Source organism: Vulpes vulpes, chromosome 5 (genome assembly GCF_048418805.1).
Source record: "Vulpes vulpes isolate BD-2025 chromosome 5, VulVul3, whole genome shotgun sequence".
Taxonomy (NCBI): Eukaryota; Metazoa; Chordata; class Mammalia; order Carnivora; family Canidae; genus Vulpes; species Vulpes vulpes.
The window spans coordinates 63,418,733-63,440,668 of record NC_132784.1 but is presented as its reverse complement, the minus strand read 5'-3'; the positions used below and the strand labels follow the sequence as shown (position 1 = coordinate 63,440,668).

The following is a 21,936-nucleotide window of genomic DNA, read 5'->3' as shown; positions in this document are numbered from 1 at the left end:
CAGGGTGAAGGAGTCCACTCCAGGGTTCTCACTGGGGGCAGCTGCAGTCTCTCCATAGACCTGGAGGTACTGTCTCCCTGGAGTGGGGGGAGCAGCAGAGGCCCTGGTAGAGGCTTAGGAAGGGTCCAGTATCCAAAGGAAGAGGGTTCGAGAAGGGGGTGTAGATCCAAAACTAATTTGCTGGGTTACCTAGAGAACTACCCTTTCCCTACCTGGGTCTTTGCTTCCCCATTTGCAAAATGGTGGCTTTCATGCAAAATCCAGCAGGAGAAAGAGGCAGGAGGGGCTGGTCTCACCAGAAGGAAAAGGCTGACTGGGGAAACCTAAGCTGGCGCTGGTCCAGGCAGAGCAAGGAGTCACCAGAGCGGGTTGTGGGCAGAGTCCCAGAGGGGCATCTGCTCTTCCTGGGGCACAGCTGTCAGCAGGCACCAGATGTTTAGAGAGGGGAGACACGGCTTGGTGAGGGAGGAGACACAGCTTGGTGAGGGAGACAGGGAGTTATAGAGAGTGACAAGGGGGTGCAGAGGCAGGGGTGCTCTCCCCCCAGTGGAATGTAGCTGTCCTACCCAGCACCCCAGGGGTGTGGCACCTGGTTGGAAAATTCCAACCACTCCCCCTCAACCATCCTCCTGGAGCCAGGTGGCGGTTAACCCCTTCTGGCCCACAGCCAGCAACCATGTGTGATGAGGGTAAGATCACCTGGCTCATGCGCTTTGTGCTACACACGCTGAGGTTTAGGGATGTCCAGCGACACTGGCGTGACAAGGTCTGCCCAACCCCACAGCTAACAGACCACCAAGACTCTCAGCAGAACTCCTAGCTGTTAGATCAGCAAGCCTGGGTGCTGCTGCTCTCAACTCCATGGTGTAGATGGGTACACTGAGACCAGAAGAGGGGTGGAGATGCTGGGCTGGATCACTCCCCAAGCATGCCCAAGGCCTCCCTGCCCCATCTCCCTAAGGTCAAGAGGGAAAAGATGCCCAAGGTCGTGGTAGACTAACATTCCTGCCAGGTATGTGACCATTCAAGCCTAAGCTGTGGCCATATGCCTCTGGCTGTACCAGGGAGGACCAGCCTCACCCCTATCCTGCTGTGACCCTGCATCCAGACCTCTCTGCCTTCCAGACCCCTGGCTGGACCCACAACTCCTAACCTTGAGCTTCTCTCAGTCACAGAACCCCTGACCTCTTCTCCATCTGTAGCCCAAGGAGAGTTCCCCATTCTTTCTCATTGTTCTCGATACCCCCATCTCTTAGGCCCCCGGAGGGCCCTAAGTTCCTGCCCCTGACAGTTCCATCCCTAGCCCCCCACACCCCTCCAGTCAATGTCCCTGTCCCTTCTCGCTCCCTGTAACCAACATTTGGACAGGGCTGCCCCAGGAGTGCAGGCCACCGCTTTGCTCCCCATCAATCTACTCCGCAGACATCATACTGGATTCCAGGGATGACAGCACTCACAATGTGCCTCTACGAGGGCTGTACTCTGCCCCTCACCATCCAGCACCTGGACCTGGCTGGCTGGGGCCTTGCTAGCTCATAAAGATCCTTGCTCATGAAGAAGTAACACAGCTACTTCCTTGTCACAACTGGTACAAGGGGAGGAGTGGCTGAGGCTACCTCCTAGGCCTACTCCCTGCAACTCTATGCTGCTGTACCAGGGCAAGACCACACAGTGATGTAGGACCTGGTGCACCAAGCCTTCTTCCACGCCAGGGCCCTGGAGTGAACAGTCCTTCATGGAGGACAGCTGGACCCCATCCCCCAGGGCAGCAGCTGGCTCCAGTTTTGCTTGCTCACCTTGGCTCACGCTGTGATCCCCAAAACCATTCTCCAAGGTAAACAGCCCCCCTCTGTTGGAGGCTCCAGGTCCTGACGAGCCTGGTTGCCTTCCTGGAGGGCCTTATCCCTCTAACCTTGGGTTGGTTTACACTAAGCATGGGGCAGTGTGGTCTGACTTCAGCCCCAGCATGGGCAGCCCTTCCCTGCCAGCCCATAGCAAGCACTCATCTTCAAGATCTCACCGCAGGGACTCCTAAAGCAACAATATAGGTTCACAGGTTCACTTTGTCCACTTCTACACAGCCAACCTCCAGGGAACATCAGACCATGTGTGCACGCAGGTGCAGTAGGAGGGCTCGCACAGGTGCTTCTCCAACCCTGGGTAGGCAATGGGACACAGAGGGCCCAAGTCAGAGGGGATCAAGTGGGCTGCAGCTTTGGAAGCCAGGGCATCTGGCAGAGCTCTGGCACAATTCCTTCTTCCCCACCCGGTTGACGGGGAGATCACACAGGATGTGAAGGAAAAGCTCAGGTCGGGAGCCATACTCGGAGCACCAGATGGCTGTGGCTGCCTCTTCCTCTGGAGAAGAGCCACAAGCCACCTGATAGACAAGTCATCACTACGCAACAGACACTGCTGCTGTCTCAACACGCTCCTTCAGGCCATCCTGGTGGGCAAGCCAGTGTCCCCATAGGACAGCCATTCCTCAACCTTGGCCTTCTCAACTCTAGTACCCATTTTTCTCAACAGCCCCTATCCCCCGCATGGGACAGAAGGAACCCCTCAGGAGACACTGCCCCTTCAACAAACAGGATGGCCACAGGAAAAGTCCACTTTGTTTCTCTAGGCCAAGCCCTGGAAGGGAAGACAGGGTCTTGAGACTGACAGGTGCCTGCCTTACCAGGCACGGAATCTGCCAGGATCACCAGGGCGACCTAGAACTCCCTCATCAAGTGTGACGCTGACATCCAGAGACCTGTGTGCCAACAACAGCCTGCCTGGGCACCACTATGTACCTGGGCATTGCAGATCGGATGCGGAACATCACTGCCCCAGTACCCCGCACCGTGAAGATCAAGGCTGTTGAACTGACCACCTTTTTTTTTTTTTTTTTTTTTTTTTTTTGAGAGGCAGAGACATAGGCAGAGGGAGAAGCAGGCTCCACATAGGAAGCCTGATGTAGGACTCAACCCCTGGACTCTGGGATCACGCCCTGGGCCAAAGGCAGGTGCTCAACTGCTGAGCCACCCAGGTACCCCAAAATGACCATCTTCAAAACCTGGCAGCAGAAACCACCTGGTGACCAGGTTGTCTCCACTGGCAAAGCATAGTCCTTTTCAAACCAGCTCATGTTCTGAATGAAATGGATATTTCTCATGCAGAAATGGTGCCTCTTGCTCCATCTGCTCACTGAAGGCACTTCAACAAGTACCACTTGAGTGAAAAAGGTTCAGTGGCAGCTGCAGGGAGGGGTGGAGGCAGCTACCGGAGGACCCAAGAGGCATCCAAGTCCTTTGGGGAGGTGGAAGAGGAGGCGAGCACACGGCCCCCTCATAGCAGGGACCAAGGAAGGGCCCCACAGCCTTCCAACTCTCCCCATTTGCCCTGTGACAAGGGGATGGTCATTCCAAGAAGTTCCTGCCTGGGATTAAAACAACCTGCAAGGAACAAAGAACTTGGGAGGGGGGGGCAGAATTTCGTCGCATGGGAAATGACTGTATGATCAGCTCTCTCTCTTCCCAAGGATCATGATGCCTTTCTTTGTGCCTCCAAGATAAGGCAATGGCACAAACAATCTCCAGGTGGGATGACACCCACTGAACATCTATGAACCCTGCCTCTCCTTCCCCAGCTTGCTCCCCTACCAGAACACAAATGTTCCCTGTGACTTGGGGCTCCTCCTAGCCTCCTCCCTTTCCACCTTTCAGGAAAAGGTGATTCCCAGGCAGGAGCACAGTGAGGCTAGCCCCTCCAGCACCCACAGGAAGTGCTTTTGAACCCCAGCTCCTAGCCCACTTCCTGCCTCTCCTCCCAGCTTACCCTGGGCCAGAGACTGGCAGGAGTCCCCACATGGAAGAGAAACTGCATAGCTCCATCTGTCACAAACCAGGGGCTGAGCCTCTCCCAGCTTGTAACTTTCCTGTCTTGTCAGGCTTGACATGAGTTACATTCCTTTGAGCCTTTGTCTTTTGTGTGGAGAAAAGAGGGCTTTAGAGTCTTTTTAAGAGACAAAGAATATTCTGACTAACCCAATAAAGTAAAAGGGAAGAAAGAAGTATCAACACTCTCATTCCATTCAACTCGCACACAAGTACACTGGAGTTTACGTTTAGCCAAAGATGTCAAACATCATGATGCTTGGCTTGGGAGTCTGTCCAAGATGCAAAGCAGGCATCCCTTGAAAGACTTTTTACCTCTCCCCAGGGGACACAAACACACATACTCCATGTCTCAGTTCCCACCGCTGGCTGCTTGTCCCAGACACCCTAAAGTTTTCTCAAGCCAAGGCTTCTTTCACAGCAAGGGGTGTGGAGCCTCACAGCTTCGTGCCTCCCAGGGCTTAGGGCAAACACTGAAGACAGTGTGAAGGTCAGAGGTATCTGTGAGACCACACTGCCCATGGTACCCCAGCATTAGGACACAATCCCAGCAGCTGAACAAAGTGTCTTTTATTTGTGACATACAAATACAACCAATGCAAAAAGAGATCACTTTTCCCTTTGATTCCAGTGATAACAAGTTGCTAAAGAAAAAAAAAGTATCAAGGAGTTTATCTTCAGTTTCCTCTAAAAAAAAACCCAGAAAGGGTTAAAAACAACCATATACATGTCATATACACATCTGACATCAACAAAACTAACCTGAAATAGGGTGGATACAATTAAAAAAAAAAATCTTAAAATATTTTAACATGCCCCAAATAAACACACAAAAAAGCTGGGAACAAAAGACCTACTGTTTCTCAAAACCAAGACCTGGGGAAGGAGAGACTCATGTTTGAGAAGTGAATGGGCTCAACACCGAAAGAGAGGAACCTGCTAGTCCTAGGTGGCGCCTCTCTTACCCCAGCCCTGGCCCCGAGCAGCCCTCCAGGAGACAGCGGCAGGGGCCACAAGAGCAGGGTGCAGCACCGAGCACCTCATCTACCAGTGGGCTTCAGTGGCAGGTGTTCAATGAGTGGAAAGAGACAACATACACCAAACTCACCTTATGAGGAATTTACAGTGGGGTTCCTTTTGATCCCCTTGAGTGGGAGGTATCAGAAATCCACGATGAGACAATAAATATCTGTTCTGTGTCGACAGATAGGGATCAGAGGAAAAAATTCCTAAGCATGCTTCTGTCATTCCATGATTCTTAGAAGGAGCCCACCAATGTTCCCTCCCACTCCCCCAGAGAATCCCCTGGGAGCCAGGAGGTAGAGGCAGAGATGGGCTTACTCCAGTGTAAAGCTGCAAGGCCCTCTCCAAGGGAGTGCCACATCCACTGCTGGCAGGGTCAGGAGCCACAAAGCACTCCGAGGAGGGCCAGGCTAGGTGAAGGAGGCCATGTGCACAGGCCCCTGCACCAGCAGGAAAGGAGAGAGAAGACCCGCCAGCAGAGACCACCTGAGTCAGGGTAGAGGGTGGGGGTGAGCAGCCTCTGAGGTCAGGACAGACAGACCTCCAAGAGAGCAACTTCACAAAGGCTAGAACCTTGAAGACACTTCCTGAAGCAGAGCTCAAGGATGCCCAAGGAGAGGCGGCAGGTGCTTTTTCTTGGATGAGGATTTGGTCATTTTCGTCCCTGGAAGGGGCCCAAAGCCCAGAGATCAGAGCAAATATAAGCTCCGACCACAGCCTCTCTATCTTGTGAGAGAAGAGGAAGGCCTTCTCCCCCAGCTCCAGTCCGCTGCCACAGGGTGACAGTGGAGAGAGAGAAAAGCAGCGGTTTGGGCCACTGAGAGGCATTCCTGCCGCAGCCAGAGCTGTCAGCCAGGGTAGTGGCACCAAGGCCTCACTGAGGCAGCAAGGGTCAAGGCTGGGGAGTGCAGGCAGTAGGGCCTGCTGCTGGCTGGGGGCTCTCTGAAAAGGGAGGGAGGCTCTACCTGCAGAGAGCGATCAGCACCAAGATATGAGAGGCAACAGCACTGAAGATGCCAGGAACAAGGGGTCCTTCTGGGGGAAGATCAGGGGCTCCCTAATGTAATTCTCCCCCTTGAGAGTGAGAACAGAGGTATCAGGTGAGGGTGAGCTGGGGGAGAAGTGGTGAGGGGCGGTGGAGAACAACTGGCAGGACCTCTGGCTTGTTTCCATGAATGGAAAGCTCGAGGTGAGTTGCTGCCAGGAGATCAAGAGGTTATGCTAGAATGCAGCAAAGTACAAAAGCCCAGAGAAGCAACTCTCTTCCCAGGGGGCCCCTGTCCACACCTTGTTCCTGGTCCTCTCATCCTCTCAACAACAATGCAGAGAGGTACGGAGCCTTCCTCCCAACGGGCTGGTCCCCTGGGATGCCTCCACACTACCCGTGGGCCCATCAAAGCACAGCTAGAAAGAGCTCTCTTGCTTCCCAGTGTAGTGGCACGAAAGACCTTCCCGCAGTCTCCATCAGAGCATTTGTCTATGAAACAGGATTCTCTCCGAAGCCTATCTCTATGTCCAGATCTTGCACTCAGTCCATTCCTCGTTGGGGACCAGCCAGACCCTGACCCATGGCTCCAGGATTTTATAAAGGTAGGTATAAACACCCCATTTGTCCAAGTGTGTGTGTGGCAGGGGGAGAGGGGGAAGGCTTGTCAGGAATCCATCTGCAGAGAAGTCAGGGAACCTCATGCTCAAGGGCACAAGGGCACAAGGGCACAAGGGCACAAGGGCCAACCGAGAAGGCAGTTGCTGTGAGAGGGTCCATGTCATGCCCGGCCTCTGCCAGCTCTTCCCTTAGCACCCTCTCCTCTCTGCTCCTTCAGAGCACTCTGTTCTTCTAGGAGAGAGGACAGGCAGCTTGGACTGCTCTACCCCAGGGGTTTTGTGCTCTCAGGCTGTAGCCTGGCACACGCAGGGCTGAGGAGGCCACAGCTCTGAGGGCACTTGGCCAGCGGTGTGAGCTCAGGGAGAGGACAGACCTTGGAAGAGAGCATTCTAGCTTGGGAGCTCAGTGGCAGCAGCCACCACAGTGCCCACCCGCATGGGAGTGCTGGCTGTCCCCAAACTTGGTCCTCCGGCTCAGGATCTCGTAGGAGCAATCCTCTCCACAGCAACCAGACATGCTGGGGGAAGAGTCATCGATTTCAAATCTGCAAGGCAGACAAGAAGAAAGGCTTGACTACAGGTATCTGACTGCCTTCCTCCCCCTAGCCTGGGAACTTTTCCACCAGCCACACTTATGAAACCCTTAGGAGTGAGGGTACAGCCTGAGGGCATGCCCATATCATCTCATCAGTGCCCAGATTATTCCCATGGATCACTAGACCAGGAGTTCAGCCTTCAGGATGAATGAGGGCCAGGACCAGGGTAAAGGCCCTGAAGCAGGCACCTCCTACCACCCAGAGCGTCCCACACCAGGGCCCAGCTCCTTACTGCAGTGCTTCTCTGAAGAACTGGTAGGCGCCATGATTGTGCTTAAATACAGTTAACATAACCTTCTTCATCTGTGTGCTGAAAAGAAAGCAGAGCAAACACCTTCCAGAAAGAGAAACAATGCTAACTCACGCCTCTTTCGTGTCTCTTCCTATTGTTGCCCATTTGCTCCCGAGAAGCACTCCCCTGAGCCCCAACTCTAGCCTCCCTGCTGGGCACCCATAGCACTCAGTGCTTTCCTCTGTTCCAGGGCTGACCACACTACACGGGTATCAGGCCTCCACCTGACTGGCTTCTTCTCCACTTCCTCTCTGCACCCTACTATTCAGGCACAGCAGGCACTCAGCAGCACTTGTTGCATAGAGCTGCGTGTACAAAATCTGGGGTCACGGTAAGGCAGGGAGTCTTTTACTGAGAGAGTTCTAGATGCCTTTCTTCCAAGACATTCCTAGGAGTCTTGTCCTCCACAAGGCTCAAAGAACAGTGGATGGCCCAAAGGGGTGACACATGGGGTTTGGGGGGACAGGGGCCCTTACCTATTGGCCATGAGCTGCAGAATCTGTATGAGGAACTTCCCCAGACCTTTCCGCCGCACCTTGCTTTCCAACTGCACCTCATAGCTGGGTGAAGAGAGCAGCCAAGTGAGCATGGAGAGGCAGGGACCATCAGAGGAGCCTGGGGCCCTGGCAGCCCTTGGTCCCAGACCGGCACAGTGGACTCTGCCACCCAGCTGAGTGCCCAGAGCGGTGCCAGTGTGTTCTCCCCACGCCCTACCCCAAGCTGGGCTCCTACCAATATAGGACTTCATCCCCGCACTCCACGTCAAACCGGAAGTGAGAAAAGGCAACAGGGACCGAACTGCTTTCCCAAGCAATGAGGTACCAGGCTCGGTCATCCGTCATTTCCTCTCGTTTCTCTCGGTCCTTCCAGCCCCACTCACTTTGCTCGTACCTGGGAAATGTGGGGGCAGTCAGGGTGGGGAACCCCACAAAGGGAGGAGCAAGGCTCCCCTCCTGTCAGGGCTTGCTTACATGGTCTGCATGTTGGTTTTGGTCAAGTCGAAGGCCCAGGCCACGGTGGCTGGCTCCAGTCCAGACACTCGCTTACACTCGATGGAGACGTTTAACCTGAAGCAGAGGGAAAGGCAGCTTGTGGGTCCTGAGGTAGGCCCAAGCACTGCCTGCTGCCCTGACGGCCTCACAGCGCAGCATGCTTGGTCTGGGCTCACCTGCCTTCCAAGACGGGACCATGGAAGGTGCCACTGAAGGAACAAAGCTGTTCTGGCCAAGAAGAACAACTGTTATCACAAGCCCACCCCACCTCCCCAACCACAGTCCCATTTCCTGACTGCCCTGAGAGGCCCTTATCGGCCTGGGCACTCTGTGAACTCCTGTCGCTCTCTGCACCTCTTTGCTTTCTCCAGCCTCTCTTCTATACTTTGCTATAAGCCCCAGTCTTCTTGGTCCCTTTAGTTCCTCCCCTTAGATATTCAGTCTCTAAACGGACTCCTCATTGGGCAGCTATGGCACCTTAGGGCCTTTGAGAAGACCACGGTCCATCACCCTCCTGATGGGTCCTGCCTGCCATTTCCTTTCAGGACACAGTGGGTGTTCTTGGCTGAGCAAACAGGGTGGAGCAATGTCCAACCCCATGCTATTTTCCTAAATTAACAAATGCTGTAGACGTTAAGGTCTTGGACTAGATTTATTTCTAAGTGGAATGTTAGTAAATCACAGTTCAGTTCTTTGACCAAACTGTGGAACCTCAATCTCAGGCAGTACTGCATTCTGACAGGACTGAAGTCAGCAACACTAAGGTCCTTATTAGGCCCCGGGTCAGGACCTTCCAGTGTTCCGTGACATGACCCCACAGAGGATGTGCCCACTGGAGGCCACTACCACCTCTGCTATCTGGTCTGCCATATGAGCTACACGTGCATTCAGCCTTATAAATTCGGAACTTCTTGGTTCTAAAGAGCCTTTCTTTGTAAGTACTGACTGACCGACCATGTCATAGTCAGAAATGCCCAAACACGGCCTTACATCTGGATCAGCCATATACTTTCTGAAGGGCAGTCTGCAGGTATGAATTCTCCACTAATCTGAGTTTTCTCCTCTCTTTTGAGTTAAGTACGTTAAAGCAGGATCACAACCACACAAATCACACAAAATTCAGGCACCAAAGGAGCCCAGAGTCAGCTGGCAATGCCTGATTCAGGACTGTTCTGGTTTTTCTCAAACTCAGTAGGAACGGGGAATATGGAACATGAGAAGACATCACAGTAAGGGATCTCTAAACTGTATCAGAGGGCTTCCCAGACATTGAATGGCAAGGCTATGGGAAGAACTGTGTTATGTCTGGTCACAGACAGGAAGAACAAGTTAATGTGATACTATGAAATTCAGACATACCTAGAAAAAGCAGATATAGTGTTACCTGCTAAAGTGTTTGCTTCATAATTCACATATTTACATCTGTCTATCTTGTTCACTAAAATACTCATACCAGCTGCTACTTACAGGACTGGATATAATTCTCTTTCCTCCTTAAAACAACCTTGCAAGTTTGGCATCATCACTCAGTTTAACAGACAAAAAAATGAAGCTTAAGGAGTGTGGCTTCTCTGAATACAGTTAATCAGAGATGTAGTTTTGATTCAAACCCACAGTTGTGATTCTCTAAAGCCATAATCCTTGTTTTTCCTTAAGCTAACAACAGCTCTTATAGGACAGATTATGCTTCCCGTTTTATAAACTAAAAAGACAGAAAAGGGAAGGGGGCTTTAACCCAGATTCCACAGTAGTAAACTCGATTAGTAACAATAACCGTCATAATAACAGCTAACACTGATCTAGGTTTTGGTATGCTCCAGGCACTAGCACTTTATACCTAATCTTTCTGACAAAACCATTTTATTTATATATTAAAGATTTTATGTATTTATTTATTCATGAGAGACACACAGAGAGAGAGGCAGAGGCATAGGCAGAGGGAGAAGCAGGTTCCATGCAGGGAGCCCAACATGGGACTCGATGCCTGGACTCCGGGATCATGCCCTGAGCCAAAGGCAGAGGCTCAACCGCTGAGTCACCCAGGTATCCTGAAATCATTTTATTATTAGGCCCATTGCTGATTAGAAAATAGAAGCACAGAGAGGTTAAGCCCAGGGTCCAAGGTCACACAGCTAATAAGTGGCTTTTAACAATTAATTACATCATACACTCAAGCAAAGAGCCCTAGATTGGGAATGTTTTTTTTAAGATTTTTCAATTTCTTTATCTATTCATGAGACACACAGAAAGGTAGAGACACAGACAAAGAGAGAAGCAGGTTTCCTGTGGGGAGCCTGATGCGAGCCTAGATCCCAGGACCCCAGGATCATGACCTGAGCCAAAGGCAGACGCTCAACCACTGAGCCACCCAGGCACCCCTACATTGGGAATTAAAGCCCCCTCAGCTCCCAGGGAGAAACCCTGTGGTTCAGAAATCTTATTCAGGGACAGCCCCGGTGGCACAGAGGTTTAGTGCCACCTGCAGCCCAGGGCATGATCCTGGAAATCTGGGATCGAGTCCCACGTCAGGCTCCTGCATGGAGCTTGCTTCTCCCTTCTCCTGTGTCTCTGTGTCTCTCTCTCTCTCTCTAAGTCTATCATAAATAAATAAATAAATCTAAAAAAAAAAAAAAGGAAAGAAATCTTATTTAGCTTTTCTGAGCCTTGATTTGCCCGTGCATAAAAGGAAGAAGTCAGCCTAGATAATGTTTCAAGTTTGTTTCAGTTCTATGACTCTTCACCCAGAGAGAATATCAAATCCTGAAGAAGTGTCAGTCTAAGATTATGCAATCTTGGGATACCTAGGTGGCTCAGCGGTCTCTCTCTCATTAATAAATAAATACATCTTAAATAAAAATTAGATTATGCAATCGTTGTCCATTTATGGATTCCTCTGTTGCTCTAACCAGGGGCTTTTATATCAATAAGACACTCGCCATAGCTTCTCCTTTTTCGTAACAGAGAATGAGAGAATTTGGGTGGGAGGAAGCATACTGTGGGAAGGTGAATTCCTTCAGACACTCAAGGTGATAACAGTTAGGAGTGCTAAACACTTACCCATTTCGGGCAGCCCGGGTGGCTCAGTGGTTTAGCGCCACCTTCAGCCAAGGGTGTGATCCTGGAGACCCAGGATTGAGTCCAACGTCAGGCTCCCTGCATGGAGCCTGCTTCTCCCTCTGCCTGTGTCTCTGCCTGCCTCTCTCTCTGTGTGTGTCTCTCATGAATAAATAAATATATAAAATATAACAAACAAAAAAAAAACCACTTACCCATTTCGATCATATTTCTTGAACACAGGGAAAGCCTCTAGAGGGTCTCCAAGCTGTGGAGGGAAAAAAATGAGAAGTAGCACAGACACATACATGGCACAGCTGCAGGCTCTGCCCTCAAATATGACAGTGTACAGACCCACATGAGGAGACTTAGTTCCTGGCCCAAGAGCAGCCCTTCTAGTGAGGAGGCCCAACAGAGTTAAGTCAGCTTCACTTCACAAAGAAGAGACGCTACTAGACTAATACTAATTAATACTGGCCTATAGGTCACCTGACCCAAAAGAGAGGCCACTTGATCCACCTGCATACTTCTTTATTTTTCTTTTTATTTTAAGTAGGCTCCATACCCAGTGTGGGGCTTGAACTCATGGCCTTGAGATCAAGAGTTGCCTGCTCTACCAATTGGACCAGCCAGATGCCCCACTTAACTGCATCTTTCTTTTTTTTAAGATTTTATTTATTTGAGATAGAGAGAAAAGTGCACATACGCACAGGAGGTGGGGTGAAGGAAGAACCTCAAGCAGACTCCTTGCTAGATCACAGGACCCTGAAATCATGACCTGAGCCCAAACCAAGAGTCAGATGCTTAATGGACTGAGCCATCCAGGTGCACCTCACCTGCATACTTCTAAGAGGCCCCCAACTAACCCCAAGTCAAAACCCAAAATGGAGCAATCATGTCCCTAAACCACCTCCTTATAAATGTGGACTGTTTATTGGGTGGGCTAAAAGAATAACAAAAAATAGGATATGAAATGGTTGCAAGACAGATGACCAGAATCTCACCAGTTCCATTTGTAAGCCAAGTTGGCTTCTAGTGGGGCTACCTGAGTGTTCAGTGTCACAGCTACTCCTTCCTTGCCTGTGCCCCCTGAACCAGATTGCTGCCTCCTGCTCCTGGTATCAGCACAATCTTTGGTACTTCATGGTCAGTCAATAAACTTTGAAGGAATGAGTGAGGAAACTATAACACATTTTACCAGGGAGGTTTCCTCTCCAAAATGCAAGATCCTAAATTTCTCCAGACCCTCTTCTATTGGTATGGAAGAAGACCCACAGAGAGAAGTAGCCACTTCCATTTGTTTTCTTAAGTAGGCTGCATGCCCAGTGTGGGGCTGGAACTCACAACCCTGAGACTGAGTCGATGCATGCTTCACTAAGTCAGCCAGGCACCCGCAGCCATTTCCATTTGAGTCCACATTTCCCTGCACACCTGGGCCAACCTCTGGCCCTCCTGGCAACTCTCCTGCTGGGCTCATTTTCCTCAGCTAGCAAATAACAAAATTCTGCCACAGGGTGGCGCCAAAAGAAGTCAAATGAAAACCCAGCTGAAGTTCTAGGAGGAAGGGACTTAGGAAAGAGGAGTCACCCTGTTGGCAGCGTCCACTTTGGCACAGACAGCATCCATGGCAGCTCGCTCCTCCAACCGCTTCTGCTTCTTCTCCTTTGCTTTGCTTGACTTCCTCTGCAACACAGAAAAGCAAAGTTGGCTGGAAGGGCTGTGGCCAACCAGAGACTTGACTTTCCGTTTCAGGAATCGTTTCAGTCAATCCCTGGGCCCACAGGCCTGGCCTCAGCAGCGGGAACTTCCAATCCTGGCTGCTGCACACTCAGTGGGATGGGAAAGATGCAAGTATTTTCTAGTCATGAGAGCTCAGGAGCATCACTAGACTTCTCAGCTTCCTTGTCAGAAAAAGTACTGACCCTCAGGACTGCTGGATCACTGTGAGAACCCAGTGAGAGCACATGACAATGCCTGCAGTAGAGCCTGGCCCCCAGCAGGTGCCTAATAAATATGTACTCATCCATTCCCTCCTAAGGAGGGAACAACTAATTTTAGACATATTCAGGGCAGGTTTCAGGGAGGAGATAGTGTCTGAGGTAGCCAATGACACCTATTCCTAAACATGAGTTTATTCAAAGCCTTCTCAGCTTCAGAAGACAAAGATCTGGTCTGGGGAAGGAGCCCCTCTGAGCACTGGATCCCCTTTCCTTTTTGGGGGATCCCCTTTCCTTTTTGGGGGGTCCCCTTTTAAGCGAGACCAGGGCACTCTGGCTTAAGAAGACAGACTGTTCCACAGAAACACTGCTCAGCTAAGGCCAATGAGCGGCAGGCACACTGCACACCTAGTATGAATAAGGGCAGAGTGAAGGGCCTCAAGGCATTCACCTCGGGACAGAGGCCATGCTGATACATGGTCAGCAAGGCCATGTTGCAGGACACACAGGCAGCAGGGGAGTGGGGGGAGCAAAGGGAGAGTGGCCTTGCACAGAGTCACCAATGCGCAAATCACCCATAACTGCATACAGAGCAAATCCTATTGTACGGCTCACATGGGGTTCTCTCAGGCCTACATAGATCCTCTTACTTACCATCCTGTAAAAAGCTAGTAACACAGGAAAAAGAGCTCACACCTGGAGTCTGACAGACCTTACCCAAAGCCTCTTCCTGCTCTTCAGAGTAGTGTTTGGGTAACATCCAGTCCTTCTCTGCACCTCCTCCCCTCATTTGATGAATGGGGTTAGTGAGACCTCCTCTGCGGTAGAAGGCCAGTGAGACTTAATATGGCATGTGCTCAACAAATGAGGGCTCTCATTCTCATTCCCAAGGAAGACCAGAGCAGCACCTGCATCCAAAGTTGCTCACTCACCCAGCCCAAATGCCAAAGGCACCCAAAGACACTGGTGGGATGGCTCTGCTTTTCTACCAACCTCACTACCTCTTCTGACTCCAACCTCTTGGTTTCCCGGGCTCACCACCACAGAGACGCTTTACTACCTCCAATGGCACCTTAGCCTTGACACTGGCACCAGCAAAGGGGAAGTTGAAAAAGCAGATACTAGGAAAGTTTCTCAGGATAAATTCTAACCTCAGCTCTCCAAGGAATGACACTGCCTAACCCTTATGTCAAGGGACCAGCAGGCAAGAGTTCTGATACAAAGAAATCACAGGGATTGCTCTTCTGGGTGTAAACTCACCCAACAGCTATTTTATGCTGGAAGCTCGGCTAGATCCCATTTCCTACTTCCCTAAAGGAAGGAACAGAAGAGAACAGACTATCTTCATAATGCTAGGACTGGAGGCACAAACCAGCTCCTTTTTACTGCACACAGGTTTCAGGGCATCCATCTTTTTCCCTGGGAATTTGAATTTCAAAACAACATTGAGAGACGCTCAGCTCACAAAGTACTTTCACAAACACCTGCTTCAATTCTTAGGGAAAACCCAGCATCTCCATTCACACGTGAGGAAACTGAGGCTCAGAGGGATGGTGTAATTATGTTACCCCAAGAGTAAGTGGCAGAGGGGGACTTAATCCCAGAGGTTGGGCCCTAGATCCAGTGTTTATTCCACCAGCCACGCTGTCTCGCAATGGGAAGGCCTATTCCAATGTCAAAAGACCTTCCTTCTCAGTCCTGCCAAGAGAAAGCCCAGACTTGAGGAACTGTTAAGGTAGCTACTTAGCAATTCATTTCTCATCACCTTTCTGGCTTGGTGATGGCTGACACACCATACCGGCACAAGTGCTGCCTTAGGCCCTACCTCTACACCGAGGGAGGGGTAAGGAACAGGGAAATCTGAGACAGTCGGCCTCCAGGAAAGAACATGAGCTCTGGCATCACTCAGGCCAAGCTGGTTCTCCTTCTGCCACCCCCACATGACCCGTAAAAACAAGTCCATCTCCAGAAAAATGGGGACACGAATGCTGGCCTCACCAAAAAGCTGAAAGGAGAGGTCAGAAGTCCCCTTTACAGTAGAAGCAAGTTCCCCTCCTCCACCCTGCACACTAGTTCTCTCTTCGCACGACACAGAGCTGAAAGATCAAAGGTGCTGGAAGGAAAGTGTGACTCTCAGGACCCAGAAAGCACTGAAACGTGGGTTCCCTCCACAGCATCTAATTTCTAAGCACACTAAGTAATTCCTAAGCACAAGCAGCAGGGGGCCAACCCCAAGCCTCCAGGAGATTTATGGGCTCATTCATGCAAGGGAACAGGCTAGCCAGACAATCCTGAGTGCAGCTCAGGGCTGCCATGGCCCAAGACCCCTAAGTGCTTCACTGCCTGCACACAGGGTATGGCAGGCTGCAGAAGGCCAGGACAGACAGGCAGGGTCTCTCCCTCAAACCTAGCACACACTAGGAAAAATGGTCCCCTACTGTTCCAATTAGCTTTGCCCTGCCTCGTGGAGGTAAGGCTATCCTGCAGGGACACAGGAAAATTCTCCTAATTAAAATGGGAAATAAGCACAGTGAACAGTAAAGCTCATTGCGGTTAAGTGTCTTTCCCAAGGGAACTTTATATAAAAAGAGTGTGGGATTTTGAGTCAAGAGACTTGGATTTGATTCTCAGCTCTTCCAAATAATAGCTGTGTAACTTTGGGCAAGTTATTTATTTTTTTTTAAGTTTTCTTTTTTTTTTTTTTTTAATTTATTTATGATAGTCACACAGAGAGAGAGAGAAAGGCAGAGACATAGGCAGAGGGAGAAGCAGGCTCCATGCACCGGGAGCCCGATGTGGGATTCGATCCCGGGTCTCCAGGATCGCGCCCTGGGCCAAAGGCAGGCGCCAAACCGCTGCGCCACCCAGGGATCCCTTGGGCAAGTTATTTAATCTCTTTTCAGCAAGTTACTTAGTTTCTCTGGATCTCAATTTCCTCATCAGTGAAAAAGGGGCTAACAATGCCTACACCTCATGGGACTGTTGTGAGGAAAAAATGATACAATGTATTAAATTTTTAAAAATAAGGAATTCTGTTTACAGGGATCCACTTGTGTCACACACAACTCTCCTAATGCTTTAATAAAGAGGACTTAGGGGCAGCCCTGGTGGCTCAGCGGTTTAGCCCCACCTTCAGCCCAGGGCCTGATCCTGGAGACCTGGGATAGAGTCCCACGTTGGGGGGATCGCTGGGTGGCACAGCGGTTTGGCGCCTGCCTTTGGCCCAGGGCGCGATCCTGGAGACCCGGGATCGAGTCCCACGTCGGGCTCCCGGTGCATGGAGCCTGCTTCTCCCTCTGCCTGTGTCTCTGCCTCTCTTTCTCTCTCTGTGACTATCATAAAAAAAAAAAAAAAAAAAAAGAGTCCCACGTTGGGCTCCCTGCATGGAGCCTGCTTCTCCCCCAGCCTCTCTCTCCTCTCTGTGTATTCTCATGAATAAATAAATAAAATCTTAAAAAAAATAAAGAGGACTTAGTTTAGTCTTTATAATAACAAGTTATGTGTGCCAACTTCTATGATGAGAAAATTGAGGCACAGAGAGGTTTGTGAGCTTTCAGGGTCACAGAGCCAGTGAACAGAATTTTCAGAGCTCTATCACCCTCTCCCTCCATTCACACCAGACTGTACACTCCATTAGGTAAAGGTCACACTGGCTTTTATTAGTCAGTGTATACCCAGTGCTCAGCAGACAGCAAGTACTAATGAATCATCCGAGATTCAAATCCAAGTCTGAACCCTAAAATCCATGCTTCTTTCACAACATCAACTACATTTATACAGGACTTGTTATAAAGCGTGATGTGTTTTCACATGCAGCCGTGAAACTCCTCCCCTCGCTATTTTTATTTTTTAAAGATTTTATTTATTTATTCATGAGAGACACACAGAGAGAGGGCACATAGGCAGAGGGAGAAGCAGACTCCCTGCGGGGAACCCAATGTGGGACTCAATCCCAGGACCCTGGGATCATGCCCTGAGCCAAAGGCAGAGGCTCAACCACTGAGCCACCCAGGCATCCCTCACTGTTCCTATTGAAGTAGTATCTCCACATGCAGTTCTAAGACTGCCAGGAGTCACAGGGAGAAATTAAAAAACAAAAAGCACACAGATGGGGGCAGGAGGCACCTTTCAGAAAAGAGATTTGGCATCTCGTAGATTTTTAGTGTCAATACCTTTACCCCAGCCCATCCAGAAAAAAACCTCCGTTTTTGGTGAAGGGAGCTAGAGATTGAATTCTAATGCCTAAAAGACAACACATTTGGGCAGCAAGGGTGAAAGAACCTTGAAGAGAAGGGTGTTCCATCTGATACTACTCTCTCTCAGTCTAAGGTCAGGCTGTCAAATGGAGCAAGGCTCCCTAAGAGGCAGTGCTCGCCACAAACACCGACCTTCCTGACACTGAGGTGGGGAGTCCACAGCCCCTATCAGGGAAGAATTGAGGATAATAAGAGGGTTCCAGTTCTGTTTCAAGAAGGAAGATTCAAGTCTCTCTTTTTGCAGTGACTTTTAGGCCAGAAGAGACTAGGCAGGGGACATTCTGAGAAACACATCTGTAAAGTATGAGTAATAATGTAGTGGCCCTAAAGGAAGCAAGGGTCACAGTATCTCTGACTCTTGCTCTTTCAACTCAACCAATGAGGAAGTGTTGAACCCAAAGGGCATGTTATGTTCCTTGTTTGCTACTCAGTCCGTAGTGGCTGATGCCGCGTAGACACTGAGAGATACCAATGGCACAGATTTTACTTCATTTCAACAAAAGCTGGGGTCTGGGACCTTTCACCAAAATCTGGGTTAACTCTGCCTAAGGTCTCCAGACTTGATTTCCTATATACAAAGTACAGGGGGATCCCTGGGTGGCTCCGCGGTTTAGCGCCTGCCTTCGGCCCAGGGTGTGATCCTGTAGTCCCCAGGATCAAGTCCCACTTCGGGCTCCCTGCGTGGAGCCTGCTTCTGCCTCTGTCTCTGCCTCTCTCTGTCTCTCATGAATGAATAAATAAAATCTTAAAAAAACAAAGTACATAGTACCCCGAATTCCTTGCTGAAACAAGATGAATGTGTTCTGACGTGGATTACATAAAATGCTTGACATGGGTGAGATGACTATTTTTGTCCAACAAGTTGATTTGTTCAGTCAATAATGACTTGAGAGAAAAATCTAGGTTAACAACAGGAGGGACAAGCCCAATGAATTAAAAGTAGCACAAATCTATTTTGGATAACTAAAGTAAAAGGTGAATACAAACAAAAACAACAGCCAGGATTTCATGTGGCTATTTGCATCTACTATCTCGTTTAATCCTCCAATCTATTGGGTGGGGTGGGGGGACCATCATCCACATTACACAGATGAGGAAATTCAAATTCAGAAAGGCCACGTCACTGTTACAGTATCATGCAGCTAGCCAGTGGAGATAGAACTGGAACTGAGATATCCCAGGCTCCAAAGTCAGTGCTCCCTAAAGGCAGTGAAAACTCCACGTAAAACCTAATCTACAGAGCAGCCCCGGTGGCGCAGCGGTTTAGCGCCGCCTGCAGCCCGGGGTGTGATCCTGCAGACCCGGGATCGAGTCCCACATCGGGCTCCCTGCATGAAGCCCGCTTCTCCCTCTGCCTATGTCTGTGCCCCTCTCTCTCTGTGTCTCTCATGAATAAGTTTAAAAAATAAAAAAAAGTACAGATTTTGAAAGAAAAAAAAGAAAACGGAAAAAAGAAAAACTAATCTACACCGTACCAGGGAGGGCCAGTCCCATTTTTTTTTTTCAGGAGAGTGACTGATACTATTCTAACTGGAACTTAGGGAAGTGAACTCACAGAAATATTTTAATGACTTCTGCCCAGCTCTCTACGGGCACATGCCAGGGAAGGGCGCACCTCCAGGCTGCCTCACACAGAACAGGTGGTCACTATGCTTGCGCGGCTGGAGCCATCCATCAGTGGCGCCCCCATCAGTCCCCTCCCTGCTCATCTTCGGATCGCTTCCCCATGCAAAGCCACCTGCAGCACTCAACAACCCAAGTGATGATAAAAACCACCCTGTATCTGGGAGGCCTTGAGAGCAGGCCTCCGTTGGAAGGGGAGAGAACGTTTCAGGAGCAGGAGGAACCTGGAGGAGAGGTCTGGAAAGAGTGTAGGGAAACCGACTTCACCGAGAATCTCGCTAGCGGGAAGTGCAGCCAGCGGCCGAGGGGGTCCGGGTTAGGGTCTGGCCCCCGCTCACTGCCTGTGACCTTGGCTGCCGTGCCTCCTCTCTGGGCCTCAGTTCCCTGCAAGCCAGAGGCGGCCTAGGACGTGGGAAGCCGCAAGGCCGGTGACAGCCAGGTGATGGGTGACCCCTGGGGGCGCGGGGTACCCCAGGGTCCACGCAGGGGTTAGAGGGAGGCCAAGAAGATAAGAAGTCGTCAGCCGGGAAGACAGGACGGGCGCGACGCGAGGGGCGGGGGACACCCAAGGGGGTGAGGTCCGGAGAAGAGGGCTCCCCAAGGGATCCCCGAGCTGCGCCGAGTGTGGGAACGCTTGGAATGGGGGCGGGGGAGTCGGGTCATGTGGGGGGTGGAGGTCACGTGAGGCCGGAGGGGGTCATGGTCACGTGAGAGGGGGTTCAAGGAACAATGGGGGCGCAGGGGGCGAGGGGACCAGGGAGCGCCCCCGACCCTCGCGTCTCCTCTTTCTGCCTCACTCACCCCCATGGCGGCAACGGCGGCGGCGGCGGCCCTCAGCTCCTCCTTCCCACACTCGCCAGCAGGGAGGCGGCAACGGCAGGGACGGCGGCGGCGGCAACACCAGAGCGGCGGCGGAGGGTCCCGCACCGCGCATGCGCCTCGCGGGCTCCCCTGCGCGCCCTGGCGGGCACCGCGCCGGCGCAGAGCGGGGGAGGGCGCGATGGGGGAAGCGCGCAGGTGGAGAGCCGGGGAGGCGGGCCGAGGGTCCCGCACCCGACAGCGGCGGGAGGCGCGGGGCAGCGTCGCGCCGGGAATGACGCAGCGCCCGGGCCCGCCTCCTCCTCGCCCCGCGGTGTCTGTAGCTATGGCAACGGCCGCGCCTGGCCGGGAGAAGCGCGCTGCCTGGCGGCCGGGTGGGTGGCAGCGCTGCTCGTGCGCTCTGCCTCGCCGTGGCCACCTTCGCAGAGAGCAAAACGCGTCGTGACCTCAGAAGCCCCAGCCCTTCCGGCAACCCCCGGGGACGGGGGAACTTTTTGGAGACGTCCCACCTTCTCGGTCTTGGACTCTTGAAATTCCTTTTCTGATAAGAGTCCCGTTACTCGTTCATCGTCTCCAACAATTCGTTCACCCTCCATTCGTTCGCTCTCAGTAAACATTCACCAGCATCTACGCTGCGCTGAGCCCGGGCCCACAGAGAGGAGCGTCCAAAACCACCGTGGAGAGATAGGCGTGTAACCACTGTTTACCGGAGGGTGGGCAGCGCTGTGGACTTGAGACCTCTGGTGGCCTGAACGGTCTTAATTGCAGTCTGTCCCAGCAGACCAGCGCGACTCCTTGCACACCATCCCCGGGGGAGCTGTGTGCGCTGGACACCCCTGCGCCCTACCCTGGATCTCCAGAGGTGGAGCCGGTCTCCTGAGGGCCTCCCACGTAGGGTCAGACTTGTAAAAATGAGGCAACCGCTGCCCAAGACTTAAGCTTCATAGGCCTCGTCAGGTTTTGCTCATTATCACATCTCCAGTGCTCAGTGCACGTGTGCTCAGGCAATAGTGAGTGCCCAGCATAGGCCAGGCACTGCCTCCCCACAGCAAACAGCCAAAAGGAACAGAAAAGGGACTGCCCACACAGACCTGGTATGCTAAAAGGAGGCAAATAAGAAACTAAATAACTAGGTAAAATGTATACTAAGGTAGATGATAGCCATTCTATGGAGGAAAATAAATCAGGGAAAGGGGATAGGAAAGGTCAGGATTTAGTATTTTCACTAGGATACTCAGTGAAGGCAACATGAGGTAACCCTTGTGTCAAGATCTGAAGGAGCTACAGGAACAAGTCATGGATCCCTGAGGGCATTCTAGGCTGGGGGGTGGGGTACAGCTAGTGACAAACCACCAAGCAGGAACATGACTGGAATGTTTGAGGAGCTGCAAGAAGTGCAGTGTGCCTGAGACAGAGTGGGCCAGTGGGTAAAATCAGGCAGATAGGCAGAGGATCATTCACAGGGCTTGTACATGTTGTTTGTTTTTTATTTATTCATGATAGACAGAGAGAGAGGGGCAGAGAGAGAGAAGCAAGCTCCATGCCAGGAGCCCGACGCGGGACTTGATCCCGGGACTCCAGGATTGCGCCCTGGGCCAAAGGGGCACCAGGGATCCCCTTGTTTTGTTTTTTTAAGTAAGCTCTGCCCCCAGCTTGGAGCTTGAACTCAGGACCCTGAGATCAAGAGTCACTCTTGATCTCAGGGTCCTGAGTTCAAGCGTCACATGCTCTGCTGACTCTGCCAGCCAGGTGCCCTAGGGCTTGTAGGTTTTGAAATACTTTGGGACTAGAGGGGGCTGGGACACCACTGGAGAGTCTGAGTGGAGGAGCCATGCAGTGACTTTTGTTCTCATAGGACCAC

The 21,936-nt window shown here is 51.4% G+C and overlaps 1 protein-coding gene across 2 annotated transcripts; it reads right to left on the bottom strand.

Moving 5' to 3' along the window:
• Positions 1-4,433: 4,433 nt before the first annotated feature.
• NAA40 (N-alpha-acetyltransferase 40, NatD catalytic subunit) lies at positions 4,434-20,348 on the bottom strand. Of its 2 annotated transcripts, XM_026004591.2 has the most exons (9): positions 20,058-20,348; positions 13,028-13,123; positions 11,656-11,708; positions 8,366-8,461; positions 8,127-8,285; positions 7,871-7,954; positions 7,335-7,412; positions 6,939-7,051; positions 4,434-5,072 (listed from the first exon to the last, which is right to left on the bottom strand). In XM_026004591.2, the coding sequence occupies exons 1-9, from the start codon at positions 20,061-20,063 to the stop codon at positions 4,999-5,001; spliced, it is 759 nt and encodes a 252-aa protein (XP_025860376.1). In that variant the 5' UTR covers positions 20,064-20,348; the 3' UTR covers positions 4,434-4,998. The 2 variants fall into 2 exon arrangements, with proteins under 2 accessions (XP_025860376.1, XP_025860379.1); XM_026004594.2 differs by lacking the exon at positions 4,434-5,072 and having other exon boundaries at positions 6,544-7,051.
• Between the last annotated feature and the right edge of the window lie 1,588 nt (positions 20,349-21,936).